The 23,025-nt window shown below is 50.0% G+C and overlaps 2 protein-coding genes across 2 annotated transcripts in view; both read right to left on the bottom strand.

Annotated features, from left to right (window-relative positions):
• The window catches only part of LOC106818980 (intermediate filament protein ifa-2-like), a gene marked incomplete at its 3' end in the record, with an annotated part of 19,845 nt that extends 17,213 nt beyond the window's left edge, over positions 1–2,632 (bottom strand). Inside the window, 2 exon segments of the mRNA XM_014823644.1 lie at positions 884–1,098; positions 2,517–2,632. Coding sequence (XP_014679130.1) covers positions 884–1,098; positions 2,517–2,571 — 270 coding nt within the window.
• A 16,412-nt stretch (positions 2,633–19,044) lies between these two features.
• LOC106818981 (PAX3- and PAX7-binding protein 1-like) overlaps positions 19,045–23,025 on the bottom strand; it is a 5,625-nt gene continuing 1,644 nt past the window's right edge. The window contains exons 2-4 of the mRNA XM_014823645.1: positions 22,717–22,930; positions 21,713–21,870; positions 19,045–20,685 (exon numbers count right to left, since the gene is read on the bottom strand). Of these exons, the coding sequence (XP_014679131.1) occupies positions 20,571–20,685; positions 21,713–21,870; positions 22,717–22,930 (487 nt within the window). The 3' untranslated portion in view covers positions 19,045–20,570. The remainder of the gene's footprint in view (positions 20,686–21,712; positions 21,871–22,716; positions 22,931–23,025) is intronic.

Below are 23,025 nucleotides of genomic sequence, written 5' to 3' on the forward strand. Positions count from 1 at the left end.
ACACACACACACACACACACACACACACACACACACACACCACGGCAACCCTGTAATCCAACGTTGGCGTCGGCGTCGCTTCGCTCTTCTTCGTCTGCTAGTTTTTTCACCACGCGCAGGTGGTCATGCAAGACAACAATGCGGTGACTCACCAACCCGCCCTCTACCTGCCTGACGCGGGTAACTCCCTCATTCGCTCTCTCCCTCTCTTTATATATATATATATTTATTTATTTATTTATATATAAATATATATATATATATATGTGTGTGTTGTGTGTGTGGGGGGGGGTGGTGTGTGTGTGTGTGTGTGTGTGTGTGTTGTGTGTGTGTTGTGTGTATCGTATCGTTTCGCGCGGCGCGGCACAGCGGCGCTTTCACTTCAAGATTTCCCACCTGTTTCTGTGCTTCTCTCTCTCTCTCTCTCTCGCCTCCGGTCGATACTTGGCGGTCGCCTCTCTCGTCTCTCATCCCTCTCTCCTAGACTGATCATCCGCGCCCTCGTCCTGGATCTCTCCTCTCATGCTCTTATCTCTCCTCATCTCTCTCTCGTCTTTCCTCTGCTCTCTCGTCTCTCAGTCTCTTCTCTCTCCTCTCTCTCTCTCTCCTGTCCTCTCTCTCTCAAGCGCGCTTTCGCGCTAGATCCCACATTCTCTTTTTGTCTTGCTCTTTCTTTCTCTCTCTCTCTCTCGTCCTATCTCCGTTCCTCTTTACCAATCTGCTTCTCTATCTATATCTCTCTCCCCCTGTCTCATTTCGTCTCCCTCTCAATTTTCTCGCGGTCTCTCTCTCTCTCTCTCTCTCCCTCTATATATACCTCGACTATACACACAACAACAACACTAACACACGCGGAAGAGAGAAACACACAGAGGAAGCTTACTCCGAGGTCCTGCTTCTCCTTCTGTCGGTGCGCGATGACGTCAGCGGGTGCCGTCACCACTTGACCTTCGCCCTGGGCCGAGCTGGCGAACATTCTGCTGCTGTAGGCGGTCGTACGTTGTAATACGGGGCTCTCCCTCAGGGAAGCCTCCCTGACTGTGCTCCGGCGCGGACTGATTCCAGACCGGAAGCTTGAGTAGCCGAGGTCATCGTCGCCTGCGGGAGAGAGGTCACACTTCCGGGTGAGAAGGAGAGGAGGAGAGGGGAGAGAGAGGGGGAAAGGGGAAAAAGGGGAAGAGGGGGAGAGAGGGAGAGGGAGAGAGAGGGCCAGAGGGCGAGAGGGAGAGAGGGAGAGAGGGAGGGGAGAGAGGGAGAGGATGTTGCGGATATATGACGCAGTGCAGCAACGATGGGTGTAAAGAGATGGAGACGAGGTGAAGTGAGGGGTGGAGATGGGCAGAGAAGATGGGATGTAGGATGAGGGATTTGAGGCAGAGTGTGTGTCAAGAGGGAGTATTTCTTCCGGAGATTGCGGATTGGAGGGAGGACAAGGATGAGGCGGCAAGAGGGTATGCTGATTTGAGAGGGCCAGAGGGATGATAGAGAGAGTCAGATGGGCGGTAAGGAGATAAGCAGCGAGCTCCAGTGAGGTTTCAACAAAGCAAGAGAGAGAGAGTGGGTGCTAGAAGGGAGGACGAGGAAGGGGAAAGAGGAGGGGAAAGAGAGGAGGAGATGCGAGAGGCGAAGTGGAGAGAGAGGGAAGAGAGGGGGAGGGGCGGGGAGGAGGAGGGAATTGGAGAGGAAGAGATAGGAGAGAAAGGAGGCGCGCGCGACGCGCGGCCTGGGAGATTGGGAGGAGACGAGTTGGAAGATATGGGAGTGAGCGTCGAGAGCAGTAGAATTTATGAGATGATGTAAGGGTATTTGTTGATTGTTTTTGCATGGTCGCTGTGGAGAGCGACGGTCTGTGGGGTGTGAACCGGGAGTGCCGCAGATCAGGGTTGGAGAGGGTGGGCAGGACGGTCGTCTTGGGCGAGTGAGGTGTGCATGTTGCCGAGAGAGAGGGCAGAGGTACGAGAGGGAGGTGACGATTATTAAAGGTGCCCGAAGGCGGTTGGGTGCGGGAGAGGAGGTAGGGGAGAGGGAGAGGGGAGATTGGGAAAGAGATGGAGAGAGAAAGAGAGAGAGAGAGGGAGAGGGTAGAGGGAGAGCGCGGTGCGTAGTGTGTGGGGGTGGGGGGGGGGACAAGTTAGTGATGTTTACTTTTAGTAATGTTTTTCTTACTGTAAGTTTCCTTTAAATTTTTAGTTTTAGTTAGCGATGTTTTTAGCCACTAACTATTGTTATTTATTTATTTGTTATTTTGATACATTGTTTATTTTGTATATTTCGCTGATAGTGAAGACAATACATGCAGTTGATAGACACTCAAGAAAAAAAACAAGCAACTATCTTAATAAACGTGCTAGCAAACAAATAAACAAATAGCAAGTAAACAAAAGTGATAAAGCTTCAAAATAAGCCAACGGCCGCTAGCAAGCAAAATAATCTGCAATTACACGAAAGCACCGAATGAGCGGGGGTCATAGACAAGTAAACAAGTCGACAAGTAAACAAAATCAGAAAATTCTTACCTGTCACGTGAGAGGTTCGAATCGTTGTCGTCTTCTTTACGGTTCGCTCGGCCATGTTACTGATGCAGCACCACTAGCTGTAGTCTCTCTATGTGTGTGTCTGTCTCTGTCTCTCTCTCTCTTCCGATCCTTCCTCCTGCCCCTCGTCGGTCTCTCGGCGTCTTTCTCCTCTCATCCGCCGTCCGCATCGGCTCATCCTCTCTGTCCGCCCCGCTCATCCTACACCATTCCAACGTTTATCGTCATTATCTCCTCCTCCTCTTTATCCCATCTGTCAGCCGCCGCGATCTCCCTGCTCCCCTCTCATCTCTATCTAGTCTAATCTGCGTCTCTCGTCACCTCTCCTCTCTCACCAGCTCTTTCTCTAGGGTCTTTCGCGGCGCCAGGCCCGGCTGCGCCAGTCCCGCCGGCGCGCCCGTCAACGGAATGGAGAGCGCCCCCAGGCAGCGCCGGGGTCCGGCGCACGGCAGCCGATGGAATAGCCGCCGGTAAGTTGTCACCGAGCACACAAGGGGGGACTATCAGAGGACCAGGACCGTCTCGGGCCCGCCATCCTCATGACAGTCAGACTCCCATCTACGGTATGATGGTAGGCTGGCGTAACGTCGCTCCGGCAGCGCACCCCTCGGCGAGCGATCTCGCTCTCACTCACCATCACGAGACTCCACTCGTCTCTCTCTTCGTTCGCCCTGCTGCGCCTCTATTCAATATGCTGCCTCCTCGTCCTTCTCTCGCGCCGTCTCTCTCTCTCCGTCGGCCGTAGTCTCTGCCACCGTCGTAAGCACCTCGAACAACTTTTCTATCTTCACGACGACACTACCACACACACATCACATACACGGCACTACACGCCACACAACACATACACGTCTTTTGCGCCCTCGTACGTGCAATCGCCGCATCTTTCTAATCATGCCTCGATTCACCGGGAGTATCGTCGTTCTCGCGTACCTCCCTCCACTCGCCACGCATCGCAGCGACCAACGCACGCACGCACGCAACGCGGGCGTGCGGATCCACTGGCCTACGCACGCTCGTTCGGTGCTTTGCGCTCGGTGGTCTCGTCTCTTCATCGGTATCAGACCCCTAACGCCACCACATATACCACCGCATGCGGCGGCACGTCCTCAGATACCTTCTCTCATCCCCGTTGAAACGGAAAGCAGACGCACGCAGTGGACACGACGTTGACACACCCCACCGCAACGCGACAAAGATTGCGATCTCCCGGTGAGACTGCGCGACGCCACCGGCACGGGCAGCGGCACACAACACACGCACACCGCACTGCACGGCACGGCACACACACAACATTATATAATATAGCGATAAGAAAATAAAGTGCATGAGGAGTATAGAAATGATATCTATAAGCCGGAACATATCTAACACAGATGCGACGAGGAGCCTGAGAACACGGATCGAGGAGATCTCTGGTCCAAGAACACATAGCAGCACGAGCATAAGCGACCAAAGTAAAGAACAGGCCTTATCCTTCGGCGAGGAGCATTGTAGCAGAGTGTCCAACAGATGCACTGCCCTACACTCACATGACGTGCGATCAAGCTAGAGACATCACAGCTCTACTGAAGCAGCCGATCGTCGAGGGCATGACGAGGCAACGCAGTCGGCAGTTATCGATGCTTGGTGCGTTAACCGGAAAACTACAGAGCCGAAGTAACGATTCATCGTCACTCGTGCGATTTACTGCGACGGACGCAATACATTATACGACGCCCACGGCACGAACGTTTGGACACGGAGTTGACGGAAAACATTCGTCATATCGGGCAACACCCCACACACACAAGACTCCACACATGGGGTCACACACACACAACACACACACAAAGCATCACACATTCGAGCGAGCACACACACTACGACAACACCACACACCAAAGGCACACACCGTCACACCACATACAGCACACACAGCACACACACCACACACACTCGCTCCGCGCACGCGTGCACAACACGCGACGCGGGCGCGCGGGCAACATACATACAAGGCACCCGCACACACAAATACAGACGTGACACACACACATACAACATTAAGGCACACACCCACACTCACATAAAGACAACAACACATAAACGAGCACAAACACACACAGCAAGGCAGCACACACAACAGCGGGAGGCACACACACACACACACGGTGCACATACACACACACGCACACACNTCCTTTCCTTCCCATTCCTTTGCATTCCCATCTCGTACTATCCCGTGCATTCATTCTCTTCCTTAGCCGTTACATCAGGGTTTTTTTCCCTTCTCCTTTCTTGCCTTTCACTCTCTTTCCTGTCCTTTGTTTATTCTTTTTCATTCCTTTTCAGTACTCCCCCCTTCCCTAGTTTGTCCCTCGTTTTTTTTTTTTTCCTTCTAGTACTCCCTCCCCGTGCCTTCCCTAGCCTTTCCCTCGCTCAATTCCCCATCTGCCTTCACTCCCTTCCTTTTCCATTCCTTTTCGTCTCTTTCTCTTCTATAGCATGTAGTACAGTGAGCATGTCTAGCCTGCCTGCCTGGCTGCATTGCTGCTTGCTTGCTGGCTGGCTGGCTGCCTTATTGCTCGCTATGGTTCACTGTAATTGTGTGGCGGCGTGTCCTACAAACTACATAATCGCTCCATTATAGATTGATATCCGGTCGTCGTGGCGGGCGTTGTTCGCTGGTGCGTTGTTCGGCGTCACACGGCGTTTACGTGTCTTCTTTCTCTCTTGCGCTCTCTCTCTCTCTCCTCTCTCTCTCTCTCTCTCTTCTCTCCGGCTCTCTCTCTCTCTCTCTTTCTCTCTCTCTCTTCTCTCTCTCTCTCTCTCTCTTCTCTCTCCTCTCTTCTGTCGTTTCGCTCTCTCTCTTTGTTCGTTTCCCTCTTTCGTATCGCTCGCGCTGCCGCGTGCTCTCCACTTCTCATCCTGCTCTGTCTTCTCTCACTCTCTCTCTTTCTCTCTCTGCTCTCTCTCTTCTGCTCTCAGTCCGCCACTCGCTCGCTCTCTCACTCTCTGCTCGCTCTTCTCTCTTCTCCTCCGCCCCCCCCCCCCCTCTGCGCTCGTCCTCGGCCGGCGGTGCTCTCTTTCAGTCTCGCTCGCGCCTCTCTCTCGCTCCGACTCTCTCTCCTCGTGTCATCTTTCATTTGCTCTCTAAACCTCGCCTACTCTCTCAAAAGCTCTGATCGAGTCTCTCATCTCCATCTCCCTCTCATTTCTTTTTACCTGGAGTGAGTAAAGTTGGTGTGGCTCACGTGTGTACGCAGGCCGGCTCTGCCCGCGTGGTGCGTGTGTACGCGATGCGTTGCGTGCATTTGTGTGTGTTGGCCTTGCCAGATGCGTTGTCCGCGCTGCGTGGTATCGTGTGTGTGTGGTTTTCGCGTTTGCTGTGCTCGGGTAGCGTGCGTGTATCGTGTGGTGTGCTTTCGGTTGCTGCTTCGGCGGTTTGGCTGCGCAGGCGTCGGTCAGGCAGTGGGTGTGGTAGATTTTCTATAGAATCAGCGTTAAGCCCCGTTTGGCATTGTTCACGCGTAGTGTCCGGGGGCCTGCGACGCGACTGGTTTGCAGGTACAGGTGTAGCCCGCTTTTCGAAGCGAGGCGTGGTCCCCCCCCCTTCTTCTTCTTTTCGTCTGTCTCTCGTCTCTCTCTTCTCTCTCTGCTCTCTCTCTCTCATGTCTCTCGCTCTCTCTCCCTCTCTCTGTCTGTCCGCTCTCTCGTCTCTCTCCTCTCTCTCTTCTCTCATCCTCATCTCTTCTTCTCTCTCTCCGCCGCGCGCCGCAGCGCGCGCTTCCCCCGCCCCTTCTCTCTCTATCTCTCTCCTCCTCTCTCTCTCTTCTCTCTCCTCTCTCTCTCTCTCTCTCTCTGTGTCTCATCTATCTGCTCCCTCTCTTTCGGTCTGATTATCTCACTACTCTCCCCCGCCACCCCCTCTCTCTCTTCCCCGCCCCCTCCCCTTCTCGCCCCCTTCTCTCACCTCTCTCTCTCGTCTCGTCTCTTCCTCCCACTACCTCTCTCCCTCCTCCTGCTCTTCTCTCCTCTCTACGCGCGGTCGGTCGGGTTTCCGTGACAGTGGTGTTTACGAAATTTTCCGGCAGAGATGTATGTTATTGTTCCGCACTCGCACCGCACCACACCTCGCTCCGCACTGCATTGCAGCCCCTGCCATCGTTCCTCCGTCGGTCATGCATCGTCGATCGCCGATGCATTCATAAACGTTACTCATCGCCTTCACTCATCGTCACTTCCAAGTTGCAATTCATCGCCAATCGTCACGATGAGTTAGCAGGTACATCTTGCGTCCATCGTCATTGCTAATCACATGTGTATTTCTCCTCGTGATTCTGCAGCTCACGTATTCACACGTCTGCTCTGTCACATATACGTTTACGGGATGCAAACAACGACGTTGGTGGATAAATCATTTGCAGCACGCACGCACGGCGGCGCACGGAACGCACGCGACCACGCACACACAACACACACACACACACACACCACAGACACGCACACACACACACGCACGCACCGCTCGGCGGAGCGCACGTACAGCACCCACACACACACACACGCACACACACACACAACCACACACCAACGGCTCGCAGCGCCACACACCGCACGCTCGGTACGCCACGCAACACGACACCAACCACACACTGCAACGCACGCATCCCGCACGCACGCGAGGGACGCACACACTACCACACACACAGCACACACCGCTCGTCACGCACACGCACACACGACCCACAGCGCTCGCACACGCACACACGCCGCACGCACACGCACACCACGCATAGCGTACGCACACGCTCCCGCAGCGCAGCGCACGGCACCACATCACAACACAGACACACGACACACGACACGCTCGCACACGCGCCACACCGCAACGCACGCACGGCACGCACAACACACACACACGCTCAGCGCACGCACGGCACACAACACGGACGCTCGCACGCACGAACACATACGCACCACGCACACACACACACACACACACGCGCGTGCGCGCTGCGCACACACCACCACACACACACACGCTCACACGCAGAACACACGCACGCTCGCCACGCAACGACCACTCGTACGCACGCCACATACACACACGACACACACACCACACACCACACACACACACCACACCCTGCGCGCGCGCTCGCACGCACACGCTTAGGCAACGCGCTGGGCACGCACATACGCACACACCACAACACACACACAGCACACACACACACACAGCACACACACACACACACACCACACACAGCACACACACACACTGGCTCGCACATTACGCCGTACGCACGCACACACTTCATACGTAACACACACGCCCGTCCGTACACACACGCCCGTACGTACACCACACGCCCGTAACGCACAACCGACGCGCTCGTACGCACGCACGCCCGTACGCACACTGTAGGGAGTAGTTTGTATTGTTATAAATTTAGAGTATAAAATTAATCAAGAGGACGTATAGGATTGTGTTCACTAAGAGAAATATATTGTTTCAGACACCAACAGGTCCACTAGTTCACGTCGGTCAGTCTGTCCCGACTTTCACCGTCGCGTTCAAAATGGCTGCTTCCAAGTCCCTTATATCTGCAACCCCCGCATTTCCAAATCACGGCCAGTTCCACTCTTACCCCAGCCAATCACTAAAACACCGAAAACCACCTCGTATCTCCGAATTATTTCGCGCGCGGAAATGCACAGATGGTCAGCATCTGTTACAAGCTGTCACACCTAACGTTATGTAACCTATCTGCTAAGTACCCAACCTAAAACTATTTTCTAATCTATATGGTAAAAACGGTCCCGACCTCCAACCCTACGCCTATGCCTGTCTCCAACTGTTCACTCTTCAATGCGGACAATATGTAAAACAGATGTTACAAACCAACACCACCCCCGTACGCAGCACCGACGGCATACGTTACGGCACCACACTCCGCCCGTACACCGTCCGTTCCGTTACACACACGCCCGTTTACGGCTACACACACGCCCTACGTAGCACACACGCCGTTACGCACGCACACGCCCTACGCCACCGCACGCAGCACGGCACTCACTGCAGCACACCCGTACGTACGCACGCACACACGCACCTCACGCCACGCCGCACGCACATCCGCTGGCAAACAAGCCAACCTGTGTTTTGCTTCTTGCAGTAAATTAAATAGGTGTTTGAACACGGCGCGGGCGGAGCCAGGAGCATCGGCGGGGGTTCGTGACATACATCCACCACTACCACCAATTACCACATCCATGCGTATATAGCCGCCCTCTAACAGACACACCAAAACCCAGGCTCCACAGGAAAAGTTACCAGGCCACTCTCGGCGTCCGTATATCTATATATATATCATCATGAGTACTATATATAAATTATAATAATATGTGGCCCTGTGTGACTGCTATGTTGGCTATGGCCACCATCTGATGGCTGTTTTGGGCGGTAATAATGTATTATAGCGAGAAAGAAGAACTACGAGTTTTCTAGTGATGTCTTTTCTGGGTGCCTCTCTCTCTCTCTCTCTCTCTCTCTCTCTCTCTCGACCTCTCTATCCTCCATCAACTTTGCCCCCCCCCCACCCTAGAGTGTACAGCCATGCATCGGAGCGGAGTGTTTCGGCGGGGGATTGGATTCAGATTGGTTTACGAATCGTGAGATCCAATTAAAAGTGAAGAGAAAAATGCGTTAGTAACTTAGTACGCGCATGCTGGGTCGGCGTTTCGCCACACTACCTATCATCACAGGTGCAAGGAGAGAGACACGGGAAAGAGAATAAGGGAGGGGGAAAAGAGGGAGCAATACAGAGAAGAGGAGAGGAGAGAGGGGAATTTCAGGCCAAGCGGGGGAGCGAAAAGAGACAGAATAGAGTGAGAAGAATGTGTATCAGATGTCTGATAAAGTCGGAACCACTGTAATCATGAGTAGATAATAGGCCTCTTATTACGAGTAGACCTATTATCTATCTCGCTGACTATATAATATTATGATAGAGATATTATCATTATATTATTTATATATATAGCATTAGGAGAAGCAGAGAGCAGAGGGCAACGAGATCAGAAACAGAAAAAGGATCCGAGCAGAATGATGAGGAGAGAAGAGATAAAGAGAGAGAGAAACCAGCCAAAACAAAATAAACAAACAGACGATGCGCAGCCGGTATATTCCAGACTCTGCCCGTCAAAAGGATGGACCCGCTGAGACGTAGTAGCGGTGTGGGTGTGCAGGTGATCCGATGGTGGCTAGGTACAGTGTGGTGTGTCTGTAAGTTGTGATGCATGCCGGCATGCGCTGGATATACACAGGAATGCAGCGGTAAACGCACACAACGCACATGTACACCACACAACACGCAGGACACAACAAACATCACGAAGCGCAAAACGACGGACGCACGCACGCGGCACCGCCACGCACATCAACGCGCAACAGTCCACAGCACGGCCCACCGTCCGACACGCAGCACACGCAACTGGTACGACGACTCACAACGCACGTACGGACGCGACACACGTCACGGTATGCGTACGCACACAAGCAAATGACCAGCATCAAACGCACGGACATATCCCNATCAATCAAACGATCAAAAATCAAAAATCAAAACGAAATAAAATCGAATCAAATCAAATCAAAATCCAAATCGAAATCAAAATAAAATCAAATCAAAACAAAATCAAAACGAAAAATGCAAAATCAAAAGTGAAGTGAAATTAGTTTACGCGTTTGGCCGAGAGCTGGCCAAAGTGAATAGTTTTTCGCGTTGGCCGAGAGCTGCCAAAAGTGAAGTCAGTTTTCGCGTTGGCCGAGAGCTGCCAATATAGACTGGTAGCCCGTTCGCCACCTCACTCCGGGCTATATCCTTGCGCTACACCTGCAAGTTAGTGCGGGGCCCGTATGGAAAGTGACATATTACGCAGCGGTCGGCGGCGGTGTGGATAAGATTTTCATTGGGCTATACGCACGGCCGGCCGTATGGCGACTCATATGGCTAGGATGCCGGAAGGGGAGAAGGGAAGAAAGCTGGAGGAGAAGGGGAGAAGGGAGAAGTGGTGAGAAGGAGGAATGGAAGAAGCTGGTGAGACAAGGAGGAAGGGGAGAAGGAAGAAGGTGTGGAAAAGGAGGAGGAGAAGCTGGTGGAGAAGGAGGAGGGGAGAAAGGAGAAGGTGTTGGAGAAGGAGGGGAGAAGCTGAGTGGAGGAGGAGGGGGAGAAGGGAGAAAGTGGTGGGAGGGGCAGAAGCTGGTAGAAAGGAGGAGGGGAGAAGCTGGTGGAGAAAGAGGAGGAGAAGGAGGGAGAGAAGGGAGGGCTTGGTGGACGGAGAGGGGAGAAGGAGAAAGGTTTTTTTTTTTTTTTTTTCTGGTGGAGAAGGCAGGAAGGCGGGAGAACTGGTGTGAGAAGGAAGGAGGGGGAGAAGGTATTGGAGTAAGGAGGGCGGGGAGAAAGGAGGGGGAGAAGGGAGCGCTGGTGGAGGAGGAGGGGAGAAGGGAGAAGGGAGAAGGGAGCTGGTGGAGGAGGATGGGAGAAGGGAGAAGGTTGTGGAGGAAAGGGAAAAAGCTGGTGAGAAGGAAGAAGGTGTAGAGAAGGAGAGAGGAGAAGGCCTGGTGAGAAGCGAGGGGGGACGCTGGGGAGGAAGGAGGAAGGGGAGAAAGGAGGGGAGAAAGGGAGCTGGTGGTGGAGGCAGGGGGAAGAGGAGAAGGGGACAAGGAGGGGGAAAGGGAGCTGGTGGAGGAGGAGGGAAAGGGAGAAGGTCTGTGGAGGAGGGTAAAAAGCTGGTGGAGAAGGAGAAGGGGAGAAGGAAGAAGTGGTAGAGAAGGATTGAGGGGAGAAGGCTTGGTGGAGAAGGAGGAGGGGGAGAAGCTGTGAGAATGAGGAAGGGGAGAAGGAGGGGGAAAAGGGAGCTGGTGGAGGAGGAAGGGACAAGGAAAGGAGAAGCTGGTGAGAATAGAGGAAAGCTGGTAGGGGAAGTGAGGAAGCACGACCAGCTTCATCGCCACCTCCTACTTTCTCACCAGCTTCTGCCGCTTCTCCCCTCGCTCCCCGACCAGCTCCCTTCTCCCGCCTCCTTCTCTCCTTCGCTCCTTCTCGCACCAGCTTCTCGCTCCCTCCTAGCCTCCACCAGGCTTCTCCCATCCTCGCTTCTCCACCACTCTTTCTCTCTTCTCCCCCTTCCCTGCCTCTCCAACCAGCTTCTCTCCCGCCTCCTTCCGCCAGTTCCCCCTCCTCCTTCTTCACCAAGTTCTCTCCTTCTCCCCTTCGCTGCCTTCTCCACAGCTTTTCCCCCTGCCTCGAGCACCTTCTCCTTCTCCCCCTCCTCCCTCCACCAGCTTTCCTTCTCCCACTCTTATCCCCTTCTTCGCCCTTCTCCCCCTTCTCCTCCATCCAGCTTTCCCTTCTTCCCCTCTTCTCTCGCTTCTTCCTTTCTCCACCGCTTCTCCCGCTCGCCCACCATTCTGCTCTTCTCGCCCTCTCCTCTCACTCACGCTTCTCCTTCTCCCCCTCCCCACCCTTCTTTCTTCTCCGCTGCTCCTTCTCACACGCACCTATCCATTTTTCCGCCCGCCTCTTCCTTCTCTCACCACTTCTCCCCTCCTTTCACACCAGCTTCTCTCCTCCGCTCCCTTCTCCACCACGCTTCATCCCCTCCTCCTTCCTTCACCACCTTCTTGCCTTCTCCGCCTTTCTGCGCTTCTCCAACAAGCTTCTGCCCTTCCTTCTTCTCCCACCACCTTCTCCTTCTCCCTTCCTCGCTTCTCGCACCACCTTCTCCGCTTCTTCGCGTTCCTCCTTCTCCACCAAGCTTCTCCCCGCTGCTCTCCTTCTTCGGACGCTCTCCCTCCCTCCTTCTCCCTTCCTCCTTCCTCCACAGCTTCTCCCCTTCTCCTGTTCCACACCTTCTCCACCAGCTTGCTCCTCTCCCGCCTTCCTCCACCACCAGCTCCCCTTCTCTTCCTCCTTCCCACCACTTTCCCTCCTCCTTTCTACCAGTTTCTGTGCCCCTCTTCCACCACCTTCTCTTCTCCCCCTCTCCTCCACCAGCTTCTTCTCCGCTCCTTCTCGCCACCACCTTTCTCTCTTCTCCCCTCCTCCTTCTCCCACCAGCTTCTCCCCGCTCCCGTCCTTCTCGCAACACCTTCTCCCTTTCTTCTCCCCTCTCCTCCTTCTCCACCAAGCTTTCTCCCCTCCTCCTTCTCTCCACCACTTACACCTTCTTCCTTCTCCCTCTTCCTCCTTCTCCAGCCAGCTCTCTCCATTCCTCCTTCTCACCCAGCTTCTCCATTCCTCTTCTCACCACCTTCTCCTTCTCCCATTCGGCTCCTTCTTCCTCCAGCTTTCTCCCTTCTCCACCCGTCTCATTCCTAGCCATTCTGAGTCGGCGCATACGCCGGTGCGTATAGCCATATTGAATCTCATCCACACAGGCCCGCCGTGCGTATAGTCCAGCAGCCCCCGCGCCGGCGTCCGCACATAACCTTCAGCTGTAGCGAAGGATATATGGCCGGAGGTGGAAGGTGGCGAACGGTACCAGTCAAGTATTGCGAGCTCTCGGCCACGCGAAAACTGATTCACTTTGGCAGCTCTCGGCCAACGCGAGAAACTGATTTCACTTTGGCAGCTCTCGGCCACTGCGTAAACTCATTTACTTTACTTTTGCATGTTGATTTTATTTTGATTTTGATTTTGATTTCCGTTTTGATTTTGATTTTGAATATTTCGATTTTGATTTTGATTTTGATTTCGATTGTGTGATTTCGTTTTGATTTTAATTTGATTGAATTTTGATTTTTTTATTGCTTTTTATTTTATTTGCACAGAGGTAAAATTTGTAGGGCAAAGCCCCTCGCCACCATGAATGGTGTTTCAGATGTGGATCCAATAGGCTTCTCTTTTCTTTCTGTTGGCGGATCGTGCGTGGATGTCGGCGTGCGGTCCGAGAATATTTTTGCACGGCCCCTGCCTGAATCCGCTGCGAGTGTGGTTGTCGGCGTGTAAGAATGAGCACTGTGGTACTCGTATCCTTAGTGCGTCTTGTTGATATTAATATGGATTGGAGACGTTTGCACGCTCTATCATTATAGGGGTGTCATTAGGGTGGACCCTAATAAACTTTGCGCGCTGCATGCACTGGCGAGTTTTTCTGTAGTTCTTTTCTCTTCTTGACGTGTGCGGCGAGAGGTAGGATATTACTCGCTGACTCCCTCCAACGACAGGGACCCTAGGGTAATAAGGAGGAGAGAAACGCTGAAGAACACAGTTTTTTTCAGGCTGTAAATAGTTAGAAGATACCTGACGAAGACTACGCACAAGTCGAACCCTACGTCGTTCATTTGCTAACTTAGTGTAGGGGCAATCTCTTAAACAACAACTTTTTTTTTAAATTTTTGTTTTTGTTTTTTATAAAACAATTATAATGGCCAAACAACGAAGAAACGCTAAATCCGCGTGGGGATTCAGCACAGTCGAGCTGTGCCCCGTAGAGGCTGTCCAGGCCTCTTCTTCATACATGTTTTTATATATTATATATATATGTAAATTCTCTTCTCGGCTCAATATCTCTGGCAGGCCTGTGCCTGACTAGGCATGACACAAAAAAACGATTGCTAGGCCTAGTTAATTAAAAGACTTACAAAGACTCGGTGCATACACAGCGCGATAGTGTATTCGTGCTAATTATGACCACAGATGCTAACTTCACCGAAACCTTTGCCGGTAACATAATTCTCAATTAATACCGTATCACTTACAGACAGACAGACACACACACACATACACGCGCGCACACGTACCCACATACACACATGCGTGGCGTTATTCCTGCGTGCGTGCGTGCGTTGTGTTGTGTGTGTGGTCTGTGTTGTGCGTGCGTACGTGCGTTGTGTGCGTGCGTACGTGCGTTGTGTACGTGCGCTTGTGGCGTGTCGTATGTGCGCTTGTGTGCGTGCATACGTGCGTTGGTGTGCGTGCCGTTACGTGCGTTGTGTGCCGGGCGTCACGGTGCGTTTGTGTGGCGTGCGTACGTGCGTTGTGTGCGTTGCGTGTGTGCGTTTGCGTGGCGCGTGCGTGCGTGTGTGTGCGCGTGTGAGTTTGTGTGTTCATGGTGCGTGTGTGGTGTGTACATGTGCGTGTGTGGTGTTTACCGCTTGCATTCCTGTTGTATACCAGCGCTTGCCCGGCATGCATAACAATTAACAGACACAACACCTGTACCTAGCCAGCCATGGACACCTGCACACACACAACAGCTAATACTCTCAGCGGGTGACATCTGAGGTAAGAGTCTGATATACGTGGCGCATTGTTTATTTTTTGGCGGGTTTCTCTCTCTTCTTTCTCCATCTCTCTCTCTCTCGATCTGCCCTCTCCTTCCTCTCTCTCTCTCTATACTATATTATATATATAATATATATATAATATCTATATAATATATATATCAGGAGTAGATATAGGTCTAGCTCGTAATAAGAGGCCTATTATCTACTCATGATTAACAGTGGTTCCGACTTTATCAGAAACATCCTGATACACATTCTTCTCACTCTATTCTGTCTGGCTTTTCGCTCCCGGATCCGCTTGGCCTGAATCCCTCTCTCCTCTCCTCGTTCTCTGTATTGGGCTCGCCTCTTCTCCCCTCCCTTATTCTCGTTTCCTGTCTCTCTCCCTTGCACCTGTGATGATAGGTAGTGTGGCGAACGCCGACCCAGCATGCGCGTACTAAGTTAACTAACGCATTTTCTCTCATCTTTAATTGGATCTTCACGATTCGTAAACCAATCTGAATCCACTCCCCCGCCGAAACGACTCCGCTCCGATGCATGGCTGTACACTCTAGGGTGGGGGGGGACCAAGTGATGGAGGATAGAGAGTCCGAAGAGAGAGAAGAGAGAGGAGAGAAGAGGCACCCAGAAAAAAAGCATCACTGAAAACTCGAGTTCTCTTTTCTCTCTCGCTATATACACTTATTACTCGCCCCAATAACACCAATCAGAGGCTGGCAATAGCCAAATAGCAGTCACACAGGGACACATATTATTTATAATTATATATATATCATATATATATATATATATACGATTTGATTTTGATTTCGTTTTGAATTTGATTTTGATTTTTTTTTTTTTGCTTTTATTTATTTCAGAGGTAAAATTGTAGTGGCAGCCCTCGGCCACCATACACCATCCAACCATACGGACTCAACCTACGGGTCGAAATACCGGGATGGTTAGAAGACTATCACAGTAACCCTGCCAACATGGAATAACGTGAGGCTATCCCTAGCCAGACGACACCAGGGTAGCGAGCATTTCGATTCACTTTTTAAACACACTTATATAATATATAAAATGTATATATATATTTATGTATGTGTATATATATATAGTTCTCAGAGACATGGATCTCATCATATTTATGGTTCTGGGAGGTGCTGCCAACGGGCGCCATCTACTGGTGAATTCCAACAAAATCGACCAACCAAACTTTAAATCACTCACCGCAATGGACTTAGTGATGTAGACACTGAATGAGGAACCTCTGTGCGCTTACACCACGACGGCATCAAGTTGTTATTCTCGATGTGGTCCTCCCCCATAAACAAACAAACATACAGACAGAATATACAATAACAAACAAAACTGGCTGCAAATCACACACAATTATTTATTTGTTTCCATCGCGAAAGCTGAACGAATGACGTCACAACAACAGTGAGAGAGAGATGGGGCACGACACGCATGCGCACTGAGTTCGCACATGCAAGCATTAATTAGCAATTAAGAAGACAGCGTGCCGGTGATTACTGAGAATCTGAGGAATTCCGCATCATCGATGCTTGACAACACTTAACGTACACACGCACGCACGCACGTACCCACATACGCATGCACGCACGCACACGCACACACACTCGCACGCACGTACCCACACTCACGCACGCACGCGCAGGCACACACGCACACTTCCTCACCACCCTTCCTTAGCATATTTACAATGATCGCAACATCGGTGAATAAAAACAAATTTTAGGTTTTATTCACTCCCGATCACGACAAGGAACACAAAACCAACCAGCACACACAGATATATATAGGCGCCTGCCTACACACGGTTACCATAGAGACACGCGGGGGGGGGGCGTTGCCAGATACGTTTACGGTATCACAATCCTAATCAATAATTAATTAATTAACAGAATCACATATTTCTATGGTTCAAACTCATTAACGAACATTTCGTTTCGGTCTCGTTTCCTCCACATGTTACATTTTCTGTTCTTTCATAATCTATTATTATTATAGTTCTTCGCCATGATACGATTCTTCTAACAACGCCATGCCCTCACCCTTTAAGTTTTATCGCAACGCGTCGTAAACGTCAAATTGTAGAGTGTGTTACAAGGTTTCCACGTATCAGCACGCCTCCATAGCATAGCATAGCGTCGTGTAGCATAGCATAGTGCTGTGTAGCGTAACATAGCATGGTATTATAACATGGCATGGCATAGCATCATGTACCATAGCATAGTGCTGTGTAGCATAACATAGCATGGTATTATAACATGGCAGATCGCGAATCATTATGAGACGACAAGGGAAATCAGGACACGTCGCCGCGCTGTCGTCGTTGCTTGTGTCGCCCTCTCTCTCGGGAAATCCACATTTCATGGGTGATCGCTTACAAGATGTTGTGTGTCTGTGTGTGCATGCGTGTCTGTGCATGCGTGCGTGCGTCTGTGTGTGTGTGTGCGCATGTGCATGTGTTTGTGTGTGTCTATCTGCGTGCATACGTGCGTGCGCGTGTTTGTGTGTGTCTATCTGCGTGCATGTGTGCATGCGTGCGTGTGACTATGTGCGTGCATGTGTGTGTCTATGTGCGTGCATGTGTGCATGTGTGTGTGTGCATGTGTGTGCGTGCGCACGTACGTGTGTGTGTGTGCGTGTGCGTGTGCGTGCGCGTGTACGTGTGTGTGTACCTGCGTGGGTGCATCTTCTGCAACCCTTTATTGGGCATCATTGCACCATCACATAACAACACATATCGAGCGTGACAAAACAACATTTTTTGCCAACATTGGCACTGAGAATAAAGCACCATTCTTTCGTGCCAACACCGGCTACGCGGAAACAAAATGCCGAAGAAGGGGTAAATCACGCAAAAATGGTCTTTTTCCATCTTCCTCAGTCCAAATATATTTCAGTGGTCACACTTCCCTGTGTAAACTGCAGCAGTTAACTTACCCCACCCACTGACATTCATTCATTCATTCATCGATCATTCACTTATATATACAATCATTTATTTATTTCATCATCTATTTTCAACCATTCACTCGTTCATTCGTACGTCATTCACTCGTATATTTATTCATCTTTTGTTCATTCTTTCATACACTCTCTCATTCATTCACTCATTCTTACATTCATTCATTCACTCATTCGTTCATTTATTTATTTATTCATTGATTTTATTCCTCACTCCATTGTTCATTCATTCATTCCCAGTCATCCCTCATTTGTTCCTCTGCACATTCATCCACACATTCAGTGAAGAAGCGGCAGTACAACCCAGGAGCATGGCGTGAGGTATCTTTTTACTCATTCACACAGTCATTCCTCATTCATTCATATAGGTCAACTGGCGTGCTCGTAGGAAAAATAAAAATAGGACGTTCAAACCTCTCCCATAGGAGTAACAACTGCATGCAATTAGAAACATGTGAGTCAAACGGTTCTTGAGTTATCGTTGACCGTAGCCAAACGTTGACAGACGGACGTACGACGAACGAAACCCCGTGGAAATAGCTCATCTTGACGATGTCAAGGCAGCAAAAAATGCACACAAGCACAAAAACACAAAACTTTGCATGCACCTGGTTCACGGACCCCCTGAAGCCCATCCACCATGGACAACAGCTTAAGAACCCCCAACATAGGGGGCGCTGACAGCGGTGTTGCCTACATAGGGGGCGCTGACATAAGGGTCACACAGGACTACCGTCTATTTCCCGGGACATTCCAAACCGGAAAGCGGAAAAGTAAAATTCCGCGACTTTCCACGCCGGGGGCCGCACTCCCCGAATCTTCATCCGCTGCGTCGCCACGACTACCGACTCTCTACTCCCTCCCCCCAGACACCGTCGCGCCCCGCCAGGGGGCGCCGCGCATACCTGTGAGCCGCGGCAGAACCACCTTCTCGATGAGTTTCGGTATGAGCTTGGCATCGTCATCGTCGGCAGCGGCGGCAACGTCCGTCGGCGGCGCGTCGTCCTCGCAGCCGTAAAACAAGAGAGCGTCGAACCAGGCCATCTGGTCGATGGGCTTGCAGTCGGCCTGTGTCGCGCGGAGAGAACGGGCGGGAGCGTGAGAAGAAGAGAGGAGGAGGAGGAGGGCGCGGGAGGAGGAAGGAAGGATCCCGGGGGAGTTTTCTTTTATGTATTGTCGTCGGCTTTTCGGCTTCATTTTGGGGGAGTTTTCGGCGACTCCCTTCATGTGGGCTGGTTTTTACATGGCATAGCGTCGTGTACCATAACATAGCATGATATTATAACATGACATGGCATAGTGTAGAGTAGCATAGCATAGTGCCCCATCACATATCATGGTGTATCGTAGCATGGTGCAGTGTAGCATACCAGGACGTAAGAAAACATAGTATAATACAGCACAGCATACCATACTATAGTAGACCATAGTATAGCATACCACAGTATAGCATACCATAGCATAGCATGACATAGCATAGTATCAGGAGTGTATATATGGAGGATATTATATGTCTATATTATACACTCATGATACTATAGCATTTATTAGATAGGTTGCTATCCCTGGGGACACAGTAGCTGCACCTGTGAATGAGATTGCACTTATTTTACGATGAATCATCGTATTCAGCAAGTTACATAATATAGATAATAGTTACATAATAGCAATTATGCAATTAGCAAATCTCTATTATGTACTCTTGATAACAGTCGTGACAGTCTGTCTACATGGCTTTACCAATCTGCTGCCACCTGGTGACAATTTCGCAAAACTTAATCCAATATCGGCTAACGTGTTGAAAAATGCAGATTTATCCTAAAATAAGTTCTGATACTGAAACAATAAGAAGAAGAAGAAGAACTGAAATGACTTGAAATAAGGTTAATCACGTCGATTCATCGTAATACAAATTTACCCTCATTATTATCATGAAATTCAATTAACCTAATTATGTGGTCTACCACGGACTACAGACCGAACCCCTGGTCGCAGAATGACATGGATTCATTAAGGATATATACTCAATGACTCCTATGACTATCCCACAACAAAGTCTTTTCTTTGATATAAAACTATAACACAATGTTCTTTCTCCCTTTCTCTCTCAAGCTATCAATCACTTCTCACTCTGCCTCCCTTCCTTCTTTCCGCACTCTCTGTCGCACTGTCTCTTCCTTCCCATCTTGCCCTCTCTTAATCTTGCTCTGACAGGGACGGACCGTCATTTCGGCGCATTTGCTCTGATACAGCAGTCTACGTACTAGCCCTCAAGTTAACTCACCCATTAACTTGCTCGTTAACTTTCCATTAACTCACTCAATAACTTGCCATTAACTAGCTCGTTAACTTGCCATTAACTCGCTCGTTAACTTGCCATTAACTCGCTCGTTCACTTTCCGTTAACAGACTCGTTATCCTGCTCAACCAGCTCATTAACATGCTAATTAACCTGTGTGTTAGTACCGATTCTGATATGCTACTTCTTGGTACACTTGTTGGACTGGTCGTTAACCAACTCGTTCACCGGCTTGGTAACGCGCTCGTTAACTAGCTCATTAATGCACTTGTTAACTAGTTAATAATTGTTCTCATTAACTACCTCGTTAACTAGCTAATTAACGTGCTTGTTAACTAGCTCATTAACCCGCTCGTTAACGTACTTGTTAACATGCTCGCCAACGTACTTGTTAACTAGCTCGTTAGACTGCTCGTTAGTGCACTCGTTAGACTGCTCGTTAGTGCACTCGTTAGACTGCTCATTAGCGCGCTCTTTAGTCGGGCACGATGTTCTTCAGCTCCTTCAGGGACATCTTGTTGGAGACGTTGAGAGCGTGGTCCATTGCGTGTACTGTCACCATCATCCTCATCAGCTGTTTCATCTGATCCCTGCAGCAGATAGACAGATACATGCAGAGATAGACAGATAGATGCAGAGATAGACAGATAGATAGAGAGAGAGAGAGAGGGAGGAGGGTGATACATCGCGTGTACTGTCACCATCATCCTCATCAGCTGTTTCATCTGATCCCTGCAGCAGATAGACAGATAGATGTAGAGATAGACAGATACATGCAGAGATAGACAGATAGATAAAGAGAGAGAGGGAGAGGGAGGAGGGTGATACATCGCGTGTACCGTAACCAGCATCCTCATCAGCTGTTTCATCTCATCCCTGCAGCAGATAGACATATAGATGCAGAGATAGACAGATAGAGAGAGAGAGAGAGATGCAGAGATAGACAGATAGATAAAGAGAGAGAGGGAAAGGGAGGAGGATGATACATCGCGTGTACTATCACCATCATCCTCATCAGCTGTTTCATCTGATCCCTGCAGCAGATAGACAGATACATGCAGAGATAGACAGACAGATGCAGAGATAGACAGATAGATAGAAAGGGAGGGAGAGGGAGGAGGGTGATACATCGCGTGTACAGTCACCATCATCCTCATCAGCTGTTTCATCTGATCCCTGCAGCAGATAGACAGATACATGCAGAGATAGACAGATAGATGCAGAGATAGATAGATAGATGCAGTGATAGACAGCTACAGAGAGAAAGGAAGGAGAGAGAGGAGAGAGGGAGGAGAGAATGAGAGAAGGAGGAGGGAGGGAGAGGAGAGAGAGAGAGAGAGAAGGGAGAGGGAGAGAGGAGAGAGGGAGAGAATGATATGGAGGATGAACAGTCGCACGTATCATCATCATCATCATCATCATCATCATCATCATGCTACTTCATTTGCTCCCATACATATATAACCTTGTCCTATAAATTTGACCATCATTATCAATTCACTGCAATCACTCGCAAAAAAGCGAAACCTCTCCAAAAAAACAACAACCATCCCTACCGCCTCGCGCGCCCCGCACCTATAGCGCCACCTGGCGAGATCTACGCGCGCGCGCACCTACCTCGTCTCCTGCCTGGTGGCCATGTCCTTGTTGCCGAGCGCTTGCGCGTCGATAGAGGACGCCACGTGTGCTAGCAGACGACAGAGCGGCTCGAGTCGCGGCAGCGTGTGGTCGGCGCCGAGGTGCGCGAACCACGACTTGGGCAGACAGCCGACGATCTGCGAGGAAACAAGCGAACGTGCATCACGCGACGATCTACGAGGAAACAAGCGAACGTGCATCATGCAACGATCGGCTAGGAAACAAGGGAACGTCGTACACGTGACGATCCGCTAGTAAACAAACGAACGTGACGACGGCACAATCACTACACAATTCTAAATGTAATAAATTATAATAAAATAATGTTCTCTCCTGTTAAATTGACTACGTCACGACTTTTCTTGTAAAAAAAAAATCCATTATTTTACATTAAAAGTAAGAACTAACGGGACTAAACGTATCGTCAAATTCTTACCTGATAAGATTGTTTCTCAACTAGTTAAAAATCCAAAAAACCTGGACGATTTGAATTTATGTTCATGACATTAATTGCTTGCTATGGGCTATGTATGAGTCACGAGCGTATGTTCACATCGAACAATATAGTAAAATAGGAAGTATAATGCAGCAATTTAACCATAAAAAGTGTTACAGTAACTTGTATAAACAGAATTACTTGTATTTTGTGAAAAAGTGGAAATATATATTTTTTTGTTTTTACTATTTACAGTGACGTTATCACTTTAATCTAGGTGTTAGGTCCCAATATATATATTCGCGTAACGTCAACATCACAATGATATTAACTAGTAATTTGATAACTCAAATGGTAATTAATCATTAAAAATTTATTTGATTCTCATCAATTGATTCTAATTTAAATAATCATAATTACGTTTGTTAATTTTTAATGCGAATTCTACACGTAAAATCCACACCTCTAATACAATACCACAATAACAATATTAATTTTAATGACTATAATCGCAATTTTTTTCCGCCGAATTCATCGACTCGCTCACCGCTTTGCACTTGTCGACGGTGTCGCCCCCTGGGTCGGAGTTCTGCAGTGCGAGCAGGATGTAGCGATTGAGCAGGCCATCTAGCGCCATCTGTTGGATGGCGGAGTTGGAGAGCAGGCCGGTGAAGAGAGTGATGTTCGCTAGAAGCTTGTAGCAGGACCAGAACTGTCGCTGCAGGAACTGGTAGGCACCGGATGCGCGGTTACCGAGGATGCTGCGGGGAAGAAACGACGACGACGCGGTTATCATCGCACGTTCACTTGTTACGTGGTCATCATCGCACATTCACTTGTTACGCGGTCATCATTG

This window comes from Priapulus caudatus, unplaced genomic scaffold (genome assembly GCF_000485595.1).
Source record: "Priapulus caudatus unplaced genomic scaffold, Priapulus_caudatus-5.0.1 Scaffold2715, whole genome shotgun sequence".
Lineage (NCBI taxonomy): Eukaryota > Metazoa > Priapulida > Priapulimorpha > Priapulimorphida > Priapulidae > Priapulus > Priapulus caudatus.